Here is a 25,280-nt window from a genome sequence, read left to right on the forward strand (position 1 = left end):
TCTCCAATACTCCTCTTCGAGTCGTAAAAAGGACTTCTCCAATAGTCCTCTTCGAGTCGTAAAAAGGACTTCTCCAATATTCCTCTTAGAGTCGTAAAAAGACAGCGCCCCAATACAATTCAAATACTTTGAATTGTAAAAACCAAGAGCACCGCAATATAGCTACGCTCAGCTTACAGCTTCGCAGCTATAAACATTATTTTGAATCACTTAGTCCCAAATAGCAACCGATGAGGCCTGTCCTTAATGCGACTAAGCCATAAGAACGCAGTTAAAAACAATTATGAGCGAAACCCATCCTTTTTCTAGCATTTTTAAGGGAAATAGCGTCAAATTTATTGACGCCAATCGGTTCGAACTTATGCGTCTATATGATCGACTTCTGTCTCATTAACAACCTATGAAAGCATTCATACCAATAATATCCCCGCTATCAATTAGCAGCTATTAATTATACCTCAGCAGTTTTGGTGAACATGCAGTTAGAGACTAGTATAGCTCTTACAGAACTGAACACAGACTCGACGCTTTTGAAGTTTGCTGTTTTTGAGGACAAGTCAAATGGTAAGAAGAGAAATTGATGAAGCAAAAAAAAATGGATTGAAACGGCCAACACAATCCAAAGAATTACAGCCAACATTGTTTGAGAGCCATTAACTAAGCTCAGTTTATGCTCAATGAATTTTTAGGGGCAAAGTGTTTGCTGTACTGATTTCATTCTTTGTCCGTACCTGTCAAGTGGTTTAACTCTGTTGCTATTCGGACAGCTGCTATTGTGATCACCAACTGTATCGCCACCACCCAGAAGCTCACTGCCTGTTCCATTCGTACTGTGGCAACAATTGCACTCCTGTTGGACCAGTTTCTCCCATTCCTCGTCGTCCATCTCAAAGGTAGCATCATGCTGCACTCGGCCTGAAAGAGGATTTTATAATTTTCAACGCATCAAAAGAGGAGTCAAGTTTCTCAGCGTTAAAAAAGTAATTACATTTAAGCGTCCAAAGCTGGTGTTTCTACACCCTTATAAAGTATTAAGCATATAAAACATAGCTGACAGATTGCCAGAAAATAGCCGCAATAGCTTCGTATAATTGCAGTCTCAAAAAAACATTAACATAGCTGGCAGATTGCCAGAAAATAGCCGCAATAGCTTCGTAGATCTGCAGTCTCAAAAAAACAATAAAAAAGACAGACCAAAAAAACTCGTCTTTTCATTGAAGGCTGATATGTTAAATTTTGATTAAATCTGTATAAGTTTTTGCTGCCTCTATTAGCTGCTCTCTAATAACCTTCATTTAGAGTGACACACACCCATTTGACCTGATCTCTTTGAATTAAAGTAAATAAAAGTCAATTTCAAAGTGAGGAAGTCATTTGTGTGAGTGAGGTAAGTCAAGTGTGACCAAAAATTTAATCACGCAAATGAACAAAAAAAACTCCCTCCACTAAGAGGGAAAAATGACGTCACGCACGCACTTTAGTTGAAATTGAATGAACGAATGAACAAAAAGCAGATTTGAAGTGGTTGTGACGTCATATGCTCATAACAAAAACTGCGACGACGAAATAAAAAAACACCAAGAGAAGGGCAATAATAGCCTCAGCTATCGCTGTGCGGCTATTAAAAATACAGACCAAAAAATTACTCTTTTCATTAAAGGATGACGTTATATTTTGACGAATAATCTGTATAAATTCTTGCTGCCTCCATTAGCTACTCTCTAATAACTTTCATTTAGAGTGAAACACACCCATTTGACCTGATCTCTTCGAATTAAAGTAATTAAAATGAACAAAAATAATTGAACAAAAAATGAACAAAATAATTGCTCCACTAAGAGCGAAAAATGACTTCACAATGAACAAAAATAATTGCTCCACTAAAAGCGAAAAATGACGTCACGCACGCACTTAGTTGAAATTGCATGAACGAATGAACAAAACGCAGATTTGAAGTGGTTGTGACGTCATATAGTCTTAACAAAAATCGCAACGAATTAAAAAAAACATAGCAGGACAAGTCCTGACGTACAATTCAAAGAATTTTCACTGAGTAAACAAAAAAAAAACTAGACCTAGATTGGACTGAGTGAATTGTGAAAACCATTTCTAAAAAATCAGATCAAAAAACAAAAAAAAAACAGAAAATCAATGTCAAAATGCCGCTAGCGAGAACAAAAAACCACTAGCGAGAAATGTAAATTTAATTCAAACAAAAATCTAGGCCTAGCATGAACTATGAATGAATTGGTAACACAATTAAGAAAATCCGACCCAAAAAATCAAAAAAAACAGCAAACATCGAAGTGAAATTGCCGCATGTTAACAGAAAACCACTAGCGAGAAAGCGAATTTTTGTTCAAACACCGTTTTCTCAGTCTAAAATATCACGCCACAAAAGTGTGCAAAGATCTTGAAAAAAAAAGACAGTACCCCAATAAAATTCAAACTCTTCGAATTGTAAAAAAAAAATTAGGAGCGCTATAATAGGCGACTAAAAAATATAGCCGGAAGAACTCCGGAAACGACTCGAAGAAGAAAATTGCCCATACTTATGACGAAACAACTAGAACAACTATTGTGAACCCTGGACCTCCACAAAAACCATTAAAAAATTAAGGAAGAATAGAAACGGCATTCAAAAACAAATTGAACAAAAAAAACTAGAAAAACTTTTTAAAAGTTTTGTTTTAACTTGAGTTTTTTTAAATAGTTTAATAAAAATCAAGCCCAATAAAGTTCTTTTGCAATACAAGCAATGAAAAGCTCGCAAAACAATGTGCAAGTCATAATAGGCTAAGAAAAGAAACTTGTTTACGGTTAAAAAAAGAACTTCAAAAAAATAAAAATGGTTTTAAAATTTCTTAATTTTTCTGTCAATTTTCCTAAAACAAACATTCATACCAAGAAAATTTTAATCAATTGGTAATTGAATACTCCTTAAGTAGCAAGCTTCTATCCAATTCCCACTTAAACCCTCAAAACGAAAAAACAGGCAAAAAATTATTAAACTTTGTCTAAAAGTCAGCAAAACTGATCAAAAACCTCCAAATTAGCATTAAACTCAAATTAACTACTTGAAACCTTCAATTCCTATCAAAACAAGCCTAAAACTAATACAATATTATAATCAAACCTCATAACAATCAAAAGTTGCAAAAAAACTGCTTTTAAAAGCCGCACGTGAACAAAAAATTTCGCTCGCTTAGAGAAAAATTTTTCACACATCAATTTCTCGCTCTCTCAAAAACAGCGGTATGAAAAACCACTCTTTTTTCGCTCCGCTCTTCACTTTTGTTCAGCACCAAAATCACTCACCGAAATTTTTTCACGCGTTTCGTTTCCCGCTTCAACAATCACTCCAATAAAATTGATTAAAACATAGCCGGAAGAATTCCGGAAACGACTCGAAGGAGAAAATTGGCCATATTTATGACTAAACAACTAGAACAACTATTGTGAACCCTGAACCTCCACAAATGCCATACAAAATTCAAGGAAGAATAGAAACGGCATTCAATACAAATTGACCCAAAAAAATAGAAATCTTTAATGAGTTTTTTAATAGTACAAGGAAACACAAAGCCGAGTAAAGTTCCTTTGCAATTAAAGCACTGAAAAGCTCGCAAAACAATGGGCAAGTCATAAAAGGCTAAGAAACTTGTCTAATATTTTTAAAAAAGAAAACCTGCAAAAAAAATGGTTTAAAATTTCTCAATTTTTCTGTCAATTTTCCTAAGAAAAAAAGGACCACAAAAAATTTAGTGAATTGGTATCTGAATATTCCTTAAGTAACAAGCTTCTATTCAAATCCCACTTAAAACATTAAAACAAAAGAACATCAAAATAATCATTAAATTTCGTCTAAAAATCAGCAAAACTGATCAAAAACCTCGAAATTAGCATTAAACTCAAATTAACTACTTGAAACCTTTAATTCCTATCAAAACAAGCCTAAAACTAAAACAACATCATAGTCAAACCTCATAACCATCAAAAGTTGCAAAAAAACTGCCTTAAAAAGACGCACGTGAACAAAATTTTCGCTCGCTTAGAAAATTTTTTCACACATCAATTTCTCGCTCTCTCAAAAACAGCGGTATGAACAAAGACCACTCTCTTTTCGCTCCGCTTTTCACTTTTGTTCAGCACCAAAGTCACTCCAAATTTTTTCACGCGTTTCATTTCCCGCTTCAAAAATCACTCCAATAAAATTGATTAAAAAAAGGACTTCTCCAATACTCCTCTTCGAGTCGTAAAAAAAGGACTTCTCCAATACTCCTCTTCGAGTCGTAAAAAGACAGCGCCCCAAAACAATTCAAATTCTTTGAATTGTAAAAAAAACCCAGAGAAGGCCAATAATAGCCCCAGCTATCGCTATGCGGCTATTAATCATAATGACTAATCCCATCTCCTATGAGGGGCTACCTAAAAAGTCATTAATGCGAATAGTTCTTAGTTCGAACAAAATCTCATCTGCGGGCCTCTATGGTAGATGCAATTAGCATTAATTTGTAGTAAACAGGTAAATTGAGAGGAGGAATATAATTTTGTTCTCGATGATAGCTTATCTTATCATGCGGGTTACATGACATTTTATCCATTGCCAATACCAACTTTCCTCCCTTAATCACACACCTCTGTAGATAACATTTCGCTCATGTGGATTTAGCTTGCCCATTTCCAAATGAAGGTGCGACCTAAAATAAGGAGGCCGTGATGGATTTGTTTCATACACTACATGGAAATTATGTATAACTATACCAAGAAACGAAGTCGAATACTTTTAAGAGTGCAAATATACGCGTATGATTCTTTACCATTTTGGTAGTACTTTGAACTGTGTGTCCACTTGAAGCCAGTGCAGAGACCAAAGTCAGTCAACTTGATGTGGCCGTCTTTGTCGATGAGGATATTGTCTGGTTTAATGTCTCTAAAACATTGAAATTAACATTAGACAATTATTCATCATTTCGATCTTCTATTTTCAAAAGTCGGCGCGTTAAATTGCACCTTTGCAATTTTCCAAAAATTGAAAACTACTACCTGCACTTTAATTAGACCATTCAAATGTGGGAGTGATACGTCACCAGAAAAGATAAGCCAAATTTGCTTTTGCTTTTTGAAAAGGTTCGGTTGTCAAGGATTTCAAACAAAACCGGCTAATTGCCGGAAAATTGCCGACAGACGCTTGTGGCCTTCCATGGAATTGAAACAACTAAAAAAATTAGATAGACAGATTGACCAACAGTCCTTTAATATATCACTAGATTTACTGCGTTAGATTCGGACTCATGGGACACAAACGCTCTATAAGGAAGAAGCACTATTAGAACGTTTTCAAATTTAATACTCTAAATCAAAAACTCAAGGCTCTATAGCCAAGAAAAAGGGCATTTACGTTTGGCACTACTTGGATGCACACTATTGATCTTTATCTAGTAAATGTTCATAAAATTTTAAGTTCAAGAAGTAATTTCAGAAGTCATTTTTTTCAATGAGGTAAGTCACGCAATTGACCTAAAAGCAGAACAATTGACGTAACGCACACAAATTTTAACTGCAAAGCAGTAGAAGTCATTGAAATTGAAAAAAAAACAATTCCAAAAAGGTCGCAAGAATCATCGATAGAGACGACGAACTCAAAAAAAAACACATCTTAATAACTTTAACTATATCCCATCCACAGGTTGAAAAATTACGTGACAAAATAATTCCATACCTCAATACCTTACACAACTGGCTAGAAACAAGAAAACTTCAAGTTAACTGCTGAAAAACCAAGTGCAACTGTGTTCACAACCTGGAGCAAGAAGGCCGAGTTTGACCCACACCTCACTATCAACAATTCACCAATACCAGTAAAGTCTAAAGTCAAGTACTGGGTGTTACCTTTGACAGTATGCTCAATTTTGGAGAATGTATAAGAAGCACCAAAAAGAAATTACAAAAGCGCAATTCCATACTGAAAAAGATTGCTGGTAGCGACTGGGCATGCACAAAAGAGACATTCTCAGTGAATTACAAAGCTATTGGTTGAAGTGTCCTGAACTACGGTGCTCCCATTTGGGATTCCACAATTAGCAATACAAACTGGAACAATCTGCAAACGCAACAAAACATTGCTCTCCGCACAATTACTGGCTGTGTAAAAATTTCTGACATCAATGACTTACACAATCAGGGTGAAATACTGCCTGTCAAAGCTCACACTGAAATGTTAGCAGACCAATTCCTAGCTGGCAGTTATCAGCGCCACAGTGCCGATCATGAAACAACCTCTTCAACCAATCTTCGTCCTATGCGACGACAATAAGTGAACTCTATAGGGACTGCGTGAAGCAACACACAAACAATAAAGAGCAATTAAATAGCAAAGAATACAAAAATGCACTCAAAAGTATCCACCGACACACGGTCCATACTCAGCTGAACAAAGACAGCAAGCAACTATGTACACTTCCCCCAAAGATAGCAAAACCAACGTTGCCACGAACTGCACGCATCCAACTAGCGCAACTGAACAGGATACTGTCCCCTGCTAAACCCCTGCTACTTGAGTAGGATCTGCAACAATGTTTATAACCGCTCACCCTAATGTAATGTAGCACCACATGACGTAAACCACCTTTTAAACTGCAGTAATAATACAACGGAGCTGGAATTAATTGACCTGTGGGAAAGACCCGTAGAGGTAGCCAAATGGCTGGACTTAATTCCATCAGTCCTACACGACCGCACTGTACCGAACAATCCGCCTTCATTGCACCTTTCCCCTGATGTTGACGATGCCACTCCTGGTCCCCCCTAACCTGGAGACCGCATGTCAATCACCACGGCGTAGATGCAGAAAGGTCGCCGCACCTCAAGCAAGTTGTGGATAGGCAGTCACACACTACTACTACTATTATGATACAAATGCAATCTAAGGCACCAGTTAAAACGGCAATAAGCGCCTGTATCCCGCCAAAATTACCCGCAAATTTCTGCTGTGCGACAGCTACAAGAACAACAATTAAAAAAAACACGATGTCGCCAATAATAGCCGCTATCGATTCGCAGCTATTACTAAATGAACATGACCGACTAACGTCGGGCGAATTCTCTCAAACGACCAGCGAGCGGTTGACCACTTACTGCCCTCCGGGCTTTACCTGTTTATCCAGTTTTTAAAAGGGGACGAAAATTTCAAAGGGTCAGACAAAAAATCAGTTGAGCGAAAAATCACATAGAAAAGCTTAATATAATTGCTACAAACTTCGTTTGAGAGCAATTAAAAATTAAGTAGCGAGTAATCATTCTTGTTACCAACATCCAAACACTGAATACATAGTTAAGAGTTAAATCATCGTCCGTTAAATCATCGTCCACAATATCAATGATTATTTTTTGTCTAAAGGCTTACAATCACCCCGTGTCAGTCGAAGTAATCAAGCAAGTATCAAGTAGTCAAATTATAAAGCCAATATTTAGTTCAAACATTATCAAGGACAGAGACGTAACCACTAACTTTAGTCGAAATGCTCTCAAACAACTCGCTCGGGCCTGTTTTGGTTGTTTCCAGATAGTCAGACACAAACTATAAGGGGAGAACAGGAAATAGCCCTTTAAACAATGACATTAAGCCAGTCTCTGCTTTTGTACAGCTTGTTTCTAGCTTCCACTAAATATATCGAGCTTATACTGCCAAAAAAGCTGCAAAATAGACTTGCGATCTCGTGAAATTCATATAGTTGATGACGTTATGAACACCGCTAACAAAACTCTGAGAACTTTAGTTAAAATGCTTTCTGGTTTTCTATCAAGGATCTTCAATACACAAATAAATTTCCTTTATCAATTTCCTTAAACTAATCTTCAAAAATTTATCTTTGAATTGAATAGACATTTTGCTGAAGACGCGACTTATAATGAAAATCTGATCACACAGATGAAGTTAAAATCTCCGGTAGGCGAGAGAGAGAGAGAGAGAGAGAGAGAGAGAGAGAGAGAGAGAGAGAGAGAGAGAGAGAGAGAGAGAGAGAGAGAGAACTCCACGCGCATGAATGCCGGTAATGAGAGGACGTAGTCGATCAAAGATTTTGACTGTTTAAGTTTGCAGTTTGAAAAATGACAAAAAAGAGCGTCAGACAGCGATACAAAAGCCAGGAGTACCACAAAATAGCTAAATTTTGCTACCAGATTCTCAGCTATAATAAGAACAATTGAGGTCGCATTACTTCAAGCGTTATTGCGGTAAAGAGCTAAAATGAAAACTTAAACACAATAAAGTGAAACTTCTTCTTCTAATGGAACTTTTTTCATTATTATTTTCTAACAATCTATGAGCAGCTACATGAGGCATGATAATAATAGAATATATAAAATCAAGCTATTAGTTATACTACTGAAACGTCTGAAATCAACTTAAAAAGAAGACTTCGGGAAAGACCAATGACGCTTTGGTGCAAAATTAGTCTACTTTAATGTTTCTCCTAGAATTTGCATTTCCATCATCAGGGTAGCCTACCATACAAACTTCTTTCCCTCAATAATTTCACAAAGTTAACCACAATCATATTCCATCAAGATAAAGTCATATCCCTGCACTGGTGCTAGGAAAATTGGCCGACAGGGCGTTTAGCCGACAAGGAAAAAATGAGAAATTTAGCCGACAGTTTTATCATAATTGGAAATAAAAGTCAACAATTGTTCCATATATCAGTAGTTCGGATGTGATAGATTCATATCAAGTCCCACGGGCCGCTGAGGCATGGCCATGGCCCGCGAGGCATGGCCAGATGCGGTAAAATACGGTCCAACCACATTAGACCTTCGTTACACTAGTTGATAAAAAAAACTGCTGTATATTTGTCCGCTTACGAAATAGCGTTTTAAATTGGCCAATCACCGCTTTAGAATAAGCTTTATTGCTCATTTTACTTAAATTGTCGGCTAAATTTCCCATTTTTTGGTTGTCGGCTAAACGCCCTGTCGGCCAATACGGCGGCCACCCCCTGCACTCTCGCAAATAGCTCATGCATTTGAGACAGTTTTCTATTTGGAAAAAATAACAGCTGCTCCACAAATAATCTCGGATCACTCATTTGATAATATAGAGCCATCTTTTGAAGCAGGAGAAACATTAACCAAGCTTAAAATCATCAAGCAATAATCCTAAAAAATGTAATAACTTTGCGCAAAGACAATATTGTTTTTGTTGCATATAGTTTAAAGAACAAAGCCAGCAGACTGCCGGAAAATAGAGGCGATAGACGCTTCTGGCCTTCCATGCATTGTTGAAACAACTCAGGGAATAAGATAGACAGATCGACCACCAGTCCTCTAATAGACCACAAGACTTTTGGGCTTATATTCGGACTGTCAATTTTATGAGACACATATGCTCTAAAAGGCAAAAGCCCTAATGTAACATTTTAAAAATTGTTATTCGATATCAAAAACTCAAAAGACTATAATAATGAAGAATTATACGTTAGGGCATATACGTTTGGCACTACTTAGATGCACACTAATAACTAGTATATATTCATGAAATTTGAAGTGCCATAAGTGAGTTCAGAAGTCATTTTTTAGGTGAATCAAGCGATTAACCTAAAAGCAAAATGACGTAACGTACACAAATAAATTTTAACTGCAAAGCAGTAGAAGTCAATGAAGTCATTGAAAAAGTCATTTCCAAGAAGTCAGGTCGTAAGAATCATCAATGGAGACGAAATAAAAAACATAGCAGGACAAGTCCTGACGTTCGATTCAAAGAAATTTCATTGACTAAACAAAAAACTAGACCTAGAACTAAAACTAAACCTAGAAATAGACCTAGAACCATTTCTAAATAATCAGATAAAAAAAATCTAAGAAAAAGCTGAAATCACTCAATTCTAAAAACTAAAAAATAAATATAACGAATATAAATGTAGGTGCCAGGACAACGATAGGATAAAGGAAACTAGAATGTGAAGAAAATGGACACAATGTAATAAACACCGTAAGAAAAAAGAACAATTCTTGAGTTTTGAAATTTAAAAGTAAAAAAAATCAAGAAAAAGGGATACATTGCATTGTTCAGTAATTGAAACAAAGAAAACACAACATGTCATCCGAGACAAAAAGCCATCTTCCTGAACAACACAAAAAAAACCAAAATAATTCAAACATACGAAACATTGAAAAAATTTTGAAATTTTCAAGACTAAAGTTATGAAAAAAACTTTTAACTATTTTTCAAAAACTTAACGACAAAAACTGATTGAATTTTTTGAAACAAAACTAAAGTCCCTGATGTTGCACAAAAAGACTATTTCAAGTAATTAAAACCAAAATACAAACAATAAACTTTAATTGGAAAAAAACTAAGAATATCGGATTAGCATATGAACAATTTTAAAAAACAAAATTACATAGACGTAGGTAGAGGCGTTGATGATATGAATTATCAAAGTGACGTTGCCATATTAACTGATTTTTGAAAAAGGCTGTTGAAAGACCCAAAAATGAAGAAATTAATAGAAAAAAGGCCAAAAAATAACTAAAAAATCAAAAAAGATGTGCCAATTTTGACCTTGAAACGCAGCATTTTCAGTCTCTCCAAAACACTGTGGTATCAAAGTCCGCGGTATACATTTCAGCATATCATTGAATAAAAATTATTTCCATAAAAAACCAAATTACAAGGAAAAAAAACTGGGCCACTTAGCCGAAAAAACGGCTAAAAACGGTTATCCATATGTGCCATTCAGTCAAAAACTACTTTCCAAGTCGAAAAGTCATTCACTAAACGCAGCGCATGATCAAAAAACTTTTCTCGCTCAGAAAAAATTAGTTCACACATCAATTTTACTCACTTTCTCTTTCGGTCAGAACATCGTCTGAACGAATAGTACTTCCGGTAAAAAAAAACACAGCCAGAAGAAATCCGGAAGCGACTCGAAGAGTCAAGACTTCCCAAAAAAACCGTAATTGCAGCTGCAGCAATTACCTTTTTGTATTAAACCATTAACTCATTGCCTCACTAGGTCTGATCTAAAAATTGGTGAACATCAAACCAATCACTAAGAGAAAAAAAAAGCAAAATTTTACATTATTGAAAATATTTGGTAACGTTAAAATAACCCGACATAATTAAGATGGTTAAAATACTGATAGGCTCAAAAAGCAGACAGTGCTATCAATTGCCCTAAAAATCATATTTCTAGTCGCTAAAAGATCGCAAAAGCAAACTGCAGATAAAAATCTCAAAACTAAGTGAAATTTTTTAAAAAAAAACTCAAAAATAGGAACCAGAAAACAACTACAATTAGAATTCAAATCACTGCAAATAGGAGAAAAACAAGACATACTGCTTCCTTGTTTTACGTATGCTAGAAAACGATTTCATAAAAAATTAAAAGTTCAAAAATTTAATTAATCATAGAAAAGACATAAGCAAAATATTCAAAGGCAAAAATGATTGAAAACAAAACTAAGGCCACAAGAAAATGGCAAAAAAAACTTAAGAAGTCGAAATTTTGAAAAAGCTGTCTAGCAACCTCTCAGTACTGCCTTATGTTGAATGAAATTAATTGTAAACCAAAGAAATGAAGAAAAATCTAAGAAACAGCTGAAATCACTCAATTCTAAAAACTGAAAAATCAATATAACGAATAAAAAAGGACGTTGCAGGACAACGATAGAATGAAGGAAACAAGAATGTGAAGAAAATGGACACAATGTAATAAACACCGTAAGAAAAAAGAACAATTCTTGAGTTTTGAAATTTAAAAGTAAAAAAAAATCAAGAAAAAGGGATACATTGCATTGTTCAGTAATTGAAACAAAGAAAACACAACATGTCATCCGATACAAAAAGCCATCTTCCTGAACAACACAAAAAAACCAAAATAATTCAAACATACGAAACATTGAAAAAATTTTGAAATTTTCAAGACTGAAGTTATGAAAAAAACTTTTAACTATTTTTCAAAAACTTAACGACAAAAACTGATTGAATTTTTTGAAACAAAACTAAAGTCCCTGATGTTGCACAAAAAGACTATTTCAAGTAATTAAAACCAAAATACAAACAATAAACTTTAATTGGAAAAAAACTAAGAATATCGGATTAGCATATGAACAATTTTAAAAAACAAAATTACATAGACGTAGGTAGAGGCGTTGATGATATGAATTATCAAAGTGACGTTGCCATATTAACTGATTTTTGAAAAAGGCTGTTGAAAGACCCAAAAATGAAGAAATTAATAGAAAAAAGGCCAAAAATTAACTAAAAAATCAAAAAAGATGTGCCAATTTTGACCTTGAAACGCAGCATTTTCAGTCTCTCCAAAACACTGTGGTATCAAAGTCCGCGGTATACAATTCAGCATATCATTGAATAAAAATTATTTCCATAAAAAACCAAATTACAAGGAAAAAAAACTGGGCCACTTAGCCGAAAAAACGGCTAAAAACGGTTATCCATATGTGCCATTCAGTCAAAAACTACTTTCCAAGTCGAAAAGTCATTCACTAAACGCAGCGCATGATCAAAAAACTTTTCTCGCTCAGAAAAAATTAGTTCACACGTCAATTTTACTCACTTTCTCTTTCGGTCAGAACATCGTCTGAACGAATAGTACTTCCGGTAAAAAAAAAACACAGCCGGAAGAAATCCGGAAGCGACTCGAAGAGTCAAGACTTCCCAAAAAAACCGTAATTGCAGCTGCAGCAATTACCTTTTGTATTAAACCATTAACTCATTGCCTCACTAGGTCTGATCTAAAAATTGGTGAACATCAAACCAATCACTAAGAGAAAAAAAAGCAAAATTTTACATTATTGAAAATATTTGGTAACGTTAAAATAACCCGACATAATTAAGATGGTTAAAATACTGATAGGCTCAAAAAGCAGACAGTGCTATCAATTGCCCTAAAAATCATATTTCTAGTCGCTAAAAGATCGCAAAAGCAAACTGCAGATAAAAATCTCAAAACTAAGTGAAATTTTTTTAAAAAAAACTCAAAAATAGGAACCAGAAAACAACTACAATTAGAATTCAAATCACTGCAAATAGGAGAAAAACAAGACATACTGCTTCCTTGTTTTACGTATGCTAGAAAACGATTTCATAAAAAAATTAAAAGAATTGATTGAAATTTTTGAAACAAAACTAAAGTCCCTGATGTTGCACAAAAAGACTATTTCAAGTAATTAAAACCAAAATACAAACAATAAACTTTAATTGGAAAAAAACTAAGAATATCGGATTAGCATATGAACAATTTTAAAAAACAAAATTACATAGACGTAGGTAGAGGCGTTGATGATATGAATTATCAAAGTCACGTTGCCATATTAACTGATTTTTGAAAAAGGCTGTTGAAAGACCCAAAAATGAAGAAATTAATAGAAAAAAAGGCCAAAAATTAACTAAAAAATCAAAAAAGATGTGCCAATTTTGACCTTGAAACGCAGCATTTTCAGTCTCTCCAAAACACTGTGGTATCAAAGTCCGCGGTATACAATTCAGCATATCATTGAATAAAAATTATTTCCATAAAAAAACAAATTACAAGGAAAAAAAACTGGGCCACTTAGCCGAAAAAACGGCTAAAAACGGTTATCCATATGTGCCATTCAGTCAAAAACTACTTTCCAAGTCAAAAAGTCATTCACTAAACGCAGCGCATGATCAAAAAACTTTTCTCGCTCAGAAAAAATTAGTTCACACGTCAATTTTACTCACTTTCTCTTTCGGTCAGAACATCGTCTGAACGAATAGTACTTCCGGTAAAAAAAAAACACAGCCGGAAGAAATCCGGAAGCGACTCGAAGAGTCAAGACTTCCCAAAAAAACCGTAATTGCAGCTGCAGCAATTACCTTTTTTATTAAACCATTAACTCATTGCCTCACTAGGTCTGATCTAAAAATTGGTGAACATCAAACCAATCACTAAGAGAAAAAAAAGCAAAATTTTACATTATTGAAAATATTTGGTAACGTTAAAATAACCCGACATAATTAAGATGGTTAAAATACTGATAGGCTCAAAAAGCAGACAGTGCTATCAATTGCCCTAAAAATCATATTTCTAGTCGCTAAAAGATCGCAAAAGCAAACTGCAGATAAAAATCTCAAAATTAAGTGAAATTTTTTTTAAAAAACTCAAAAATAGGAACCAGAAAACAACTACAATTAGAATTCAAATCACTGCAAATAGGAGAAAAACAAGACATACTGCTTCCTTGTTTTAAGTATGCTAGAAAACGATTTCATAAAAAAATTAAAAGTTCAAAAATTTAATTAATCATAGAAAAGACATAAGCAAAATATTCAAAGGCAAAAATGATTGAAAACAAAACTAAGGCCACAAGAAAATGGCAAAAAAAACTTAAGAAGTCGAAATTTTGAAAAAGCTGTCTAGCAATCTCTCAGTACTGCCTTATGTTGAATGAAATTAATTGTAAACCAAAGAAATGAAGAAAAATCTAAGAAAAAGCTGAAATCACTCAATTCTAAAAACTGAAAAATCAATATAACGAATAAAAAGGACGTTCCAGGACAACGATAGAATGAAGGAAACAAGAATGTGAAGAAAATGGACACAATTTAATAAACACCGTAAGAAAAAAGAACAATTCTGGAGTTTTGAAATTTAAAAGTAAAAAAAAATCAAGAAAAACGGATACATTACATTGTTCAGTAATTGAGACAAAGAAAACACAACATGTCATCCGAGACAAAAAGCCATCATCCAGAACAACACAAAAAAAACCAAAATAATTCAAACATACGAAACATTGAAAAAAATTTTGAAATTTTCAAGACTGAAGTTATGAAAAAACTTTTAACTGTTTTTCAAAAAATTAACGCCAAAAAATGATTTAATTTTTTGAAACGAAACTAAAATCCCTGATGTTGCACAAAAAGACTATTTCAAGTAATAAACACCAAAATACAAACAAAAAACTTAAATTGGAAAAAAAACAATATCGGATTAGCATATGAAAAGTTTTAAAAAACAAAATTACATTGACGTAGAAAGAGGCGTTGATGATATGAATTATCAAAGTGACGTTGCCATATTAACTGATTTTTGAAAAAAGGCTGTTGAAAGACCCAAAAATGAAGACATTTATAGAAAAAAGGCCAAAAATTAACTAAAAAATCAAAAAAGATGTGCCAATTTTGACCTTGAAACGCATTTTCAGTCTCTCCAAATACTGTGGTATCAAATGCCGAGGTATACAATTCAGCATATCAATGAATAAAAATTATTTCTATAAAAAACCAAATTACAAGGAAAAAAACTGGGCCACTTAGACGAAAAAACGGCTAAAAACGGTTATCCATATGTGCCATTCAGTCAAAAACTACTTTCCAAGTCAAAAAGTCATTCAATAAACGCAGCGCATGATCAAAAAATTTTTCTCGCTCAGACAAAATTAGTTCACACGTCAATTTTACTCACTTTCGCTTTTAGGTTAAAACAGCATCTGAACGAATAGTACTTCCGGTAAAAAAACCTTAAGAAAACCAATACTCCTTCGTGTCGTAAAAAACCTTAAGAAAACCATTACTCCATCGAGTCATAAAAAACCTTAAGAAAACCAATACTTCTCTTCGAGTCGTAAAAAAAGAGAGCGCCCCAATACAATTCAAATTCTATGAATTGTAAAAACTACGATGTCCCCAATTATAGCCGCTATCGCTTCGGGGCTTTAAATAATTGAATACAAAAATTCCCACTCTTACCTGTGGATAAATCCCAACTCGTGAACATACTCAATGGCCAATATCATCTCAGCGGTATAAAACTTGGCCATGGGCTCAGGAAAATAGTCTTTCTTGATCAAAAGGCTCATCAGATCTCCACCCGGAATGTACTCCATGACCAGGTAGAGATTGTGCTTGTCCTGGAAGCTCAGGAACAGTTTTACCACCCACTCATTGTCCGCTTGTGCCAGGATGTCCCGCTCAGCGCGCACATGTCCCGCCTAACATGGACAAACGAGATATCTTTCATGCTGGAAAAGACTAGGATTGATACTCAAATGTTCAACAAAATTGAGGTCAACAGTTTGAGAACATAGCTTTCATTTAACAAACTTTCCACTATAGACTCTAGCTTTACAGGAGGACATTTAGAAGAACATCCTAGATAATATTCGGAAACCAACTTGATTCTTCTTGAGAATGTGCGCCTTGTTGAGGACCTTCATTGCGTACAGCTGTCCATCTTCAATAGACCTAACCAGTTTCACTTCTCCAAATCCTCCGATGCCCAGTTGGTCTATCTCTCGGAAGTCATCCTTGGATACTTTGGACCTCCTCCTTCGCAAAAGGTCACTCTCGTGCTTGTTGAAGTTGCCCAACATCTGGTCTTTATCGCTTGAGGGCAGACTGTTCTGAAACAAAAGGGCGAACTTGATATGTATGCAGTCAAACATCAACTAAATTGCTCAATCAATCAAACAAATAATGAACACACGACGCTTTTCACTCACAGGTTTAATGCAACATTAACACTAATTTTGTCTTTCCACTGAGCAATGAACTCCCTGATCAGCCTTGTAACATTATATGGCGTAGCACAATGAATTATCATGGAGAAAACATTGATCACTAATTTGAAAAAAAAACCCACTAACGTCGGACGAATTGCTCGTCGAACGACTGGTGAGGTTAGAGTAGAGAAACTTTTACGGGACAAAAACTTCTGACTAGAGAGCGTTTCGGTCTCTCGACATCTCGGTTAAGATTGTCCGTCCACAATGCTACACGGGCTGTGTAATGTCTTCGCTCACAATTGGTTTTATTTAATCAACAGAATTAACTTCTCAATGCGCGCAATTCAAAGCACTAAAAACATCAAAAAATCAAGTGTGAAAAAGTCAATCGAGAAGTGAACTCGAAAGAATTTTCTGGAAGAAAACGGTCAAGCAAAAATTTTGCATAAAAAGACACATTTCTACAATAATTGTTTCAAATTTCGTGCGTGAGCAATTAAAAAGCAAGCTCGGGCACGGACATTGACCCATCGTTTGACTATCAGAAACTGAAACAATTTGAGACCAACCGATTCCTTTTCCACTTGATTTCTCCTCTTCTCCCTCTGAAGTGGAAAACTCATCACATTTTCCATATGCTGCTCCATGAAGAACTTGTACGCGTTTGCCGATTGCTTTTTAACCTTCTTTTGGCTGCCTCCGGAACTGCTAGCCGAATAAGCCCCGGTATCTCGATTAACCGAATCCCTGCTGGCTGAGCTCGGAGGTGACGCAACTCCTCGATCCTGATTGGTCGACGACGCCGTTGAAGGACCTGCTGCGTTAAATACTGATATGTTTTGTTGCACCTTTTGTAATGTTACGTAGTCCATTGCGTAGTCATCATCGTTTTTATTACTTGATGACGTAATAGCGAGTTGCTGGTCAAATGCGGTAAAAGAGTTGACTGAAAGTGAGTTCTTCAGGGTAGAGCTCAGTTCATCGCCGGATTTCAAACTTGCACCGCCGACGCTTGAGCCCCCTGAACTCCTTTTTGAGGGACTGTTGTAACTTTGGTCCTAAAAGGAAACAAATTTTTAGACTCATCGTTAAGATATAGCCTTGCTCAAGGCAACAGAAAGCAAAATATATTCCTGAATCAGCGATACCTACCCTAATTTTCTAAATTATTTGTTTTATTTTAAGGAAGACGTTATTTCAAACAGTTTCTTATAACAGCCTGAGATTTGACTTTACGGGTACGCGGGAGCTTCTGTCCTCTATATTAATATAAATTCTTTTCAATGCTTTATAGAGAACTGAGCTTTAGGAAAGCAAGTAGTGTGTGTTTCTATGTTTGACTCCACAGACGCAGTACATATCGGCCGTCCAACCTGGAGTGAGAATTCGCATCACTCAACTCGTCAACCAATTCGTCGCTAAGCTATTCATCGCTACGCTCTTCATAGCTAAGCTCCTCATCGATCTCCTCATTTCACTCACTCATTCACACACCAGCTTGAACAACCACACCGTCCTACATCTGCGAAGTCAAACGGAGAAACACACACTACTAGCCTCGCCGGCAGGCCAGCTACGCACACTAAAAAAAATAAAATTAGAATAATCATAGATCAAAAATTCACTCGCTTAATACCAGACACGCATAAAATATAGTTGTAATGTCGATGATCGAAATCCATTCAGTACTTCAAAAATTAGGTAGATAATTACGTGTAATGTTTACTATTTCTCAGAAGTATACTTATAAACAAACATCAAAATGTGCTCAGTTTTTGGATAATTTCACCACGAATATTTGCCCATTTGACTTCAAAGAAAACTATTTTAATTCCATGGTAAACTTTCAATTGCGTTTACATATTTGCGTTTCACATCAAATGCACTGACAGTTTTTTCTCAACTTTCTGAAGATACATATTATGATTGATAGATCTTATTAAATAATTATCAGAACTCTTTTGATATTATTTCTCAAATAAACAATTGTAGAACTCTTCAAATGTAATATTTTTTGCTTGTGATTTTGTGATTCCTTTTAATTTATTGAAGGTTTTATTATTACATTTCAAAGCATATACTTTACTTCTCAAACAAATGAATTCATCTATCCAAATACTTTCAGAGTTCCAATTTCAAATTTACCAAGTACCCTTTTGTTTTTATTACTGAATAGAGTGTTATCTGGATCTAAATTTCTAAAATCAAATAAATCTTCAATACTTTTCAAATCTCTAGTAATATCTTCAGTTTTAATACTCAAAACAAAGCCATCAGTATTGTGTACTAAGACAAAAATCAGATAATGAAATCAAAGATTCAAAAGATAATTATATGAAACTGAAGTCCGAAGGAATAATTAAAAGGCTAATCGAGGATGAAGAGAAATATAAGAAGATATATAGATCACTTAATACTAAGAAAGGTATTTCAATCAATTTGGGAGTAATTAGCGGAATTCTCGGAGTAAGTTCAGGCATAAATTTGACGGCAACAGGTGTTGAAGCTGTGGCTGGTGTTCCAATAATTTGAGCAAGTGGGTTGATAATCTCTATTGCTATTACAGTTATAAATGAGTGTATTTCAAAACTAAAAGAACGCTATCTACGATTGTGAACTTTTGCTAATAAAATCACCGCTGATTATAAAAAAAAGTTTTGAGAAATTAGTTAATGGATAAATATATTGATGAAAAAGAAGGCGTTGAGCTGAAAAAGATATATGATTATTATCTGAATAAACAAAAGAAGATTATGAATGCTACAAAGATTAGTGTTGAAGACATTTTTAGAAATATGGTTAAGAATGTTATTAGTAATGAGCAACTTCAGAAATTAAGTAGTTTTTTAGCGAACGTGAAATAAATGTATCGATTAGAAAATCATTGTTTAAGAAAGAGATTGATATTCATATCAGACCAACTACGGATACAGAAGTTGAACCAAGTGCCCTCGAATTAACGAAATATTATGAACTTAATTGAAATTTCAAATGTTTATTAAATGATGAGAAAACGGTGCATGAATTAAGAAGTTGAAAAATCATTTTCTGAATTTTATGAATATTCTACTCACAAATATAGTTTAAAAAGTTGTTGTAAAAGTTGCGACGATAAAATAAAATATTATAATGATCATAGAGACGCATGCAATGAAACCAGAAGAATTCGTGATAGAGATATGCTACTGATATAAATTATAGAACAGCTAAAAATCTCAGAACTAGACTTAGAAAAGCTTCGTTAAATCAAATAACCCCTAAAAATGACAAAACGGAAGAGACTAGGAATCAGTTATCAAAAATTTAAAAAATATACTGAATTCCTAATGAGCTCAGAAATAAACTGGAATAACATTCATCTGGACCATGTTCAATCATTATCATCGTTTGATTTGAAAGACATTGAACAACTAAAACAAGCAACACATTACTCGAACAAATAACCACTAGTAGCTAGAGACAACATGAGCTGCAGCTAGTAAGAATCCAAAAGCTATTATGCTGGTAATGCAAGCTGTTAAATTTGGTATAGCTGGAAATGGAGTCAAAATTGGAGATCTAACAACTGGTGGGGCACTGCATCTTTATCGCTGATTTAAATGAAAAGAAAAACTTAACTAAGATTTTCATTAATGAAATTTATGATAAAAATCCAAAAAAATCTATCCAACTAACAAAACTATTAATAAAAGCATAGATAATACTTGGAATATAGATCTGTTAGATCTTATTATGGAGTGAAAAACAATAGAGGTTATCGTTATATTTTGGTGTGTGTTGACAATTTTTCAAAGTATGGTTGGACTGTTGCACTGAAAAAAAATATGCTTCTACAATTAAATATGCATTTGCTGAAATCAAAAAGAAAACCAAAATTGATTGAAACTGACGATGGAAAAGAATTTGCAAACAAAATCTTCGAATCGTACTTGAAATCTCAAAACATAAAAAGATACTCTAGATAAACATCGAAAGGCACAGTTCTTGTCGAACGATTTAACAGAACTATACGAAATATTTTGAAGAAGCCAGTATTTGAAAATGGTGATGCGAATTGGATCCATTTTCTTGATTCAGTAATAAAAAATATAACAACACAGTTCACAGTTCAACGAAGATGACACCAATTCAAGCTTCTAAACAAATTAACAAATAGAAAGTGTTATACAACTTACAAGATAAAAGGAAAAAACAAAAACCAAAATTTAAATTAGGAGAATTAGTTAGAACAGCTGATATTGACAAAAACTTTCTCTAAGGGTGATACTACAAATTGGAGCAAAAAGTTACACATGATAACAGAAATAATTCATGAGACTATTCCAACTTATCATTGATTTTTTACCTGAAAGATATAAGCAATCAATACTGAAGAAATCAAAATTTACACTATATGAAAATGATAGATTAATGGCAAAACTAAATTTAGAAAACTAATTTCAAATTTTTGTTCTATAACAAATGAAAAACAAACAATAAATTTTACAAAGAACTTGAGAACGAAAAATATATAATTCATGGTGGTAAGATCATGTTCGAAACCAAAATGCCTAAATCTTTGAAAACTAGATATGAAGTTATGTTCAACACAAAACTCTCAAAACTCAATCAGTAGTAGAAATAGACGACGGAACGCTACAAATGATAACCCCACAAAGCCCGGAATAAAAAAAACTTAACAACTTGTCAGCAAAAGCTGACTTAACTGAAGATGAAGTTAATATAAAGTATGCTACAATGTGTAGAAGTTGCACCAGACGATTTTTAATTGAATAACCATACGAATTGAGATGTTTGATGCAATACTATAGTTACAAAACAAAACCGTGAATTGACAAAACTTTAGAGAAAACAAGCTAAATTTAGTAATCGATTTAAATATGCAGAATTAAAAATATCAGTTATTTGTATGGATGTTATGCAGATATATAGAGGCTCCAATCTAAATTTAATTGCATCAACTTTGCTGATTTTATAGACTTCGAAATTCAATTTTAATGTTATTATTTTTAAAAAATATTGCAAAATGGGTTTCAATATTGGAGATGAAAATGGTATATGGAAATAAGGTTATGAAGCTATTAGACTTATGAAATGATTATTAATAGATAGATATTATAATAAAATTTTAATTTAATTTATACTATTATGAATAAAGATAAAAATATGAGAACAACTTCAGATTTTTTTGTTTGTAAATGATCTCACCCAGTGATAGTGAATCTGAAACTATATATAGTTATAGTGAAAAAACGAGTTATGAAAGTATACATCAATCTGATATGGATTTTATTGATGATTCTGATGTCAGCAGTGAGTCTAGTGACGAGTCTGATATCAATAGCGAGAAAAGTGATGAATTTCAAGATAATAAATGTACTATTTTCTCGTACATAGCTATAAATCGTTAATCTATTATTCAAACAAATATGATAGCTTTGTAGAACTTGTGAATAACACTAATTTTGATTTTCAGTATGTAGATAAATTCGGTTATCAAGTATATTTATTCAAAGATTCAAAATTACTAAATATTCTAATTTGAAAAAAATTATTTGAAAAAATTATTTCCTTGAAAATGGAGACGCAAAACAAAAAACGCAGAGAAATCTGTAATGTTGATGTTCATAAATCATCATATGCGAAACATTTACGAAGCAAAATGCATGAAGATAATCAAAGATTAATTCCAGCTAATTTCTTTAATGAATCTACGAACTCAAAACCTAAAAATACAACTCAAAAGCCAAAAAATGTTAAAGTTCCTACTTTGAAAGAATTATCAATGAAAAAGTTATTAACTATACAAAAACCAAGTGAAAATGATTCTCAAAGAGCACAAAAAATAATAAATCCCTACTATTTTAACTAAAGATTTGATTTACACTATTCTATTGAATTAGAATCTCGTAATATAAACCATCTCATTAGTAAAATAACAATAAAACCTAGCAATAATCTTAAAATTGATATTAATCATAAAAATTCTATTTTCAATCAAATGGCTATGATTTATGCAAGATAGAAGGGACAAAATAAATTTAAATATCAAATTGTATTTTCTGCTCTTTTTGAAAAAGTGAATAAATTTGGATATATTGAAAATAAAACTGAAATGTATATTAGTTTAAGAATAAATAACTCTCTAACTCAAAGTGATTTGGATAATTTAACAATTAACTCCCAAGTTGAAACACAAATTGAAAATCAACAAATGGAAGAATCTGGATGGATATTTGATAAATTATCTTCAATGACTTAATTTTATAAAACTATTGAATTGAATGGATCTTCATATAATCATTATTAAATATACAAAACAAAGATAAATATTGCCTCTTATGGAGTATACTAGCTCATATTGATCCCAGTAGTAATGGACATCCTGAAAGAACTTCTAGTTATGTCGAATATTTCAATGAATTGAAAATTGATGAATTTGATTTTACAAATGGATTTCAGACTTCAGATGTTAAGAGATTTGAGATCAAAAATAAACTATTAATTAAAATTTTCGAATTGAAAATTTATTTGGAAGGTTAAAATTGGAAATACAAATTAGTTCCAATCAAAGTTAGTAATTCTGGATATGATACTGAGATTGATTTGAGGATTTATAAAAATCACTATGTTCTAATTAAGAAATTACATATATTTTCCGGTAATCCAAAAAGTAAATTTATAAGATGCTTGAGTTGCTTTGAACATCAACATGTATTGAAAAAGCATAAAGATAGATGTAAACAATCGGACTTTAAAAGTATTAAAATTTCCAACGATAAACATATTAATTGGAAAAAACAATCACAAAATACCATTATATTTTTAGAATATATGCATGAAATGCAAAATGTAAACATATTTGTAGAAGATGCTTAAGTTGCTTTGAACATAAACATGTACTGAAAAAGCATAAAGATAGATGTGAACAACAGGACTCTACTAGTATTAAAATTTCGAATGATAAAGATATAAATTGGAAAAAGATTATCACAAAATACCATTATATTTTAGAATGTGTTCTTGAATGTAAAAATGAAACAGATAACTCAACTATTGGCGAAAAAACTACTAATATTTAAAAATAAAATCCAGTTTGTAACGGATATTACATCGTAAGTGATTTGCCTGAAGTAATACCAATTGAGTATAAATCTAATTTTGGTCCTGATAATGTGGATTGGTTTGTAGATGAAACTATCAATTTAGAAAACAAAATGAAATTCTATTTTTAAAAAACTAATATTCCCTTGAAGATGACAGATGAGGATAACTTTGAAAACAGTGATAAATGTTGGCTTTGTGATTTGGTTTTTATTGAAAACGAAAAAAAGTTAGAAAATATTGTCATTTAACAGGTAAATATCGAAGTCCCGCACATGAAATTTGGAATATTAATGTAAGGAAACAGCAAAGCACTTTCATTCGTTATATTTCACAATTTCAGCAATTATGATGCTCTATTTTTCAGAAAACTAGTTCAAAAATCTACAGTACATAAACAATAAGTAATTCCCAGAACAAACGAAGAAAATTTTTCAGTTACATTTGGTTGTGTAAGATTTATTGATAGTTATAGATTTTTACAGGCTTCGCTTGATTCATTAGAAAATTCACTACGAGAAGATGATTTAAAAATATAAGAGAAAGAATTTCCAGAAGAGAAGCAATTATTAGATAAAAAAAATTAGCATATCCATATGAATGTTTCAAATCTTTTGATGATAACGAAATTCTAATCAATAAATTAGACAAAAAAGATTATTATATCAAGCACACAAATTCAATTCCCAAAGAAGAAGAAATAGAAAGAACAAATAAATTAATTGATATCTTCAACATCAAAAATGGAAAAGAATTGACTGCACTATATTTGAAAACTGATGTAATTTTGTTAGCTGATGTTTTTGAAAAGTTTATCAGTGTTTCTTTTTAAAGAATTTGGAATAAATCCACTTTATAGTGTGAGCTTACCTCAATAAACTTGGCAATTTGGATTAAAATATACAAATATAAAATTGGATAATTTAAAAGATAAAGATATGATATTATGAATCGAGAACAACATCAGAGGTGGAATTAGTAGCGTTATGGGAGATAGATATGTAAAATCTGATGAAAATAAGAAAATTTTATGTGTTAATGCAAATAATTTATATGGATATGCAATGTCTCAATAATTACCTTATGCGGACATTAAATTTGAATCTAATATTGATATAGATACAATTCTTGCAACTGCAGATGATTCTGAAATTGGTTATTTTGTAGAAGTTGATCTCAAATATCCTGATGAAATAAAAGATAAAACAAAAAGAACTTTCCATTCTGTCCTTGAAAATAAATTCTCACCATTAGATAATTTTACAGAATATATTAATTCACACAAACCTGAGGGCTACACTTCTAAGAAACTAATTTGTGATTGGACAGATAAACAAAAATATCTTGTACATTATAGGTTAATCAAATTTTATGTAGAGCATGGAATGAAAAATAACAAAAAAGTTTATGAAGTTTTATCGTTTAAACAATCAAATTGGTTAGAAAAATATATTAAATAGAATATGCTGAAACGAAATAAAACTGATAATGATTTTGAAAAGGACTTCTATAAATTATTGAATAATGCATTTTATGGTAAAACTATGGAAAATGTTAGAAATAGAATTAGAGTAGAAATTCTAAAGAATAATGACAATTCAAAAATTGTGAAGTGGCACTCTAAATTATCATTTAATGGTATTTATAAATCTCATGAAAATTATAGTTCTTTCACTTTTAAACAA

At 32.9% G+C, this 25,280-nt stretch overlaps 3 protein-coding genes across 4 annotated transcripts in view; 1 reads left to right on the plus strand and 2 right to left on the minus strand.

Moving 5' to 3' along the window:
* LOC142341581 (uncharacterized) overlaps window positions 1-25,280 on the minus strand; it is a 316,826-nt gene that overhangs the window by 249,680 nt on the left and 41,866 nt on the right. The gene's annotated exons all lie outside the window — the stretch shown is intronic.
* The window catches only part of LOC142341580 (uncharacterized), an 88,105-nt gene that overhangs the window by 24,621 nt on the left and 38,204 nt on the right, over window positions 1-25,280 (minus strand). Inside the window, exons 5-9 of the mRNA XM_075392630.1 lie at window positions 17,061-17,549; window positions 16,162-16,389; window positions 15,737-15,978; window positions 4,821-4,933; window positions 732-915 (exon numbers count right to left, since the gene is read on the minus strand). Of these exons, the coding sequence (XP_075248745.1) occupies window positions 732-915; window positions 4,821-4,933; window positions 15,737-15,978; window positions 16,162-16,389; window positions 17,061-17,549 (1,256 nt within the window). The remainder of the gene's footprint in view (window positions 1-731; window positions 916-4,820; window positions 4,934-15,736; window positions 15,979-16,161; window positions 16,390-17,060; window positions 17,550-25,280) is intronic.
* The window catches only part of LOC142341263 (uncharacterized), a 336,105-nt gene continuing 329,257 nt past the window's right edge, over window positions 18,433-25,280 (plus strand). The window contains exon 1 of the mRNA XM_075392182.1: window positions 18,433-18,436. The gene's annotated coding sequence lies outside the window, so the exon portion shown is untranslated. The remainder of the gene's footprint in view (window positions 18,437-25,280) is intronic.

The sequence above is a fragment of the Convolutriloba macropyga genome, chromosome 6, assembly GCF_964194025.1.
Source record: "Convolutriloba macropyga chromosome 6, txConMacr16.3, whole genome shotgun sequence".
Lineage (NCBI taxonomy): Eukaryota > Metazoa > Xenacoelomorpha > Acoela > Convolutidae > Convolutriloba > Convolutriloba macropyga.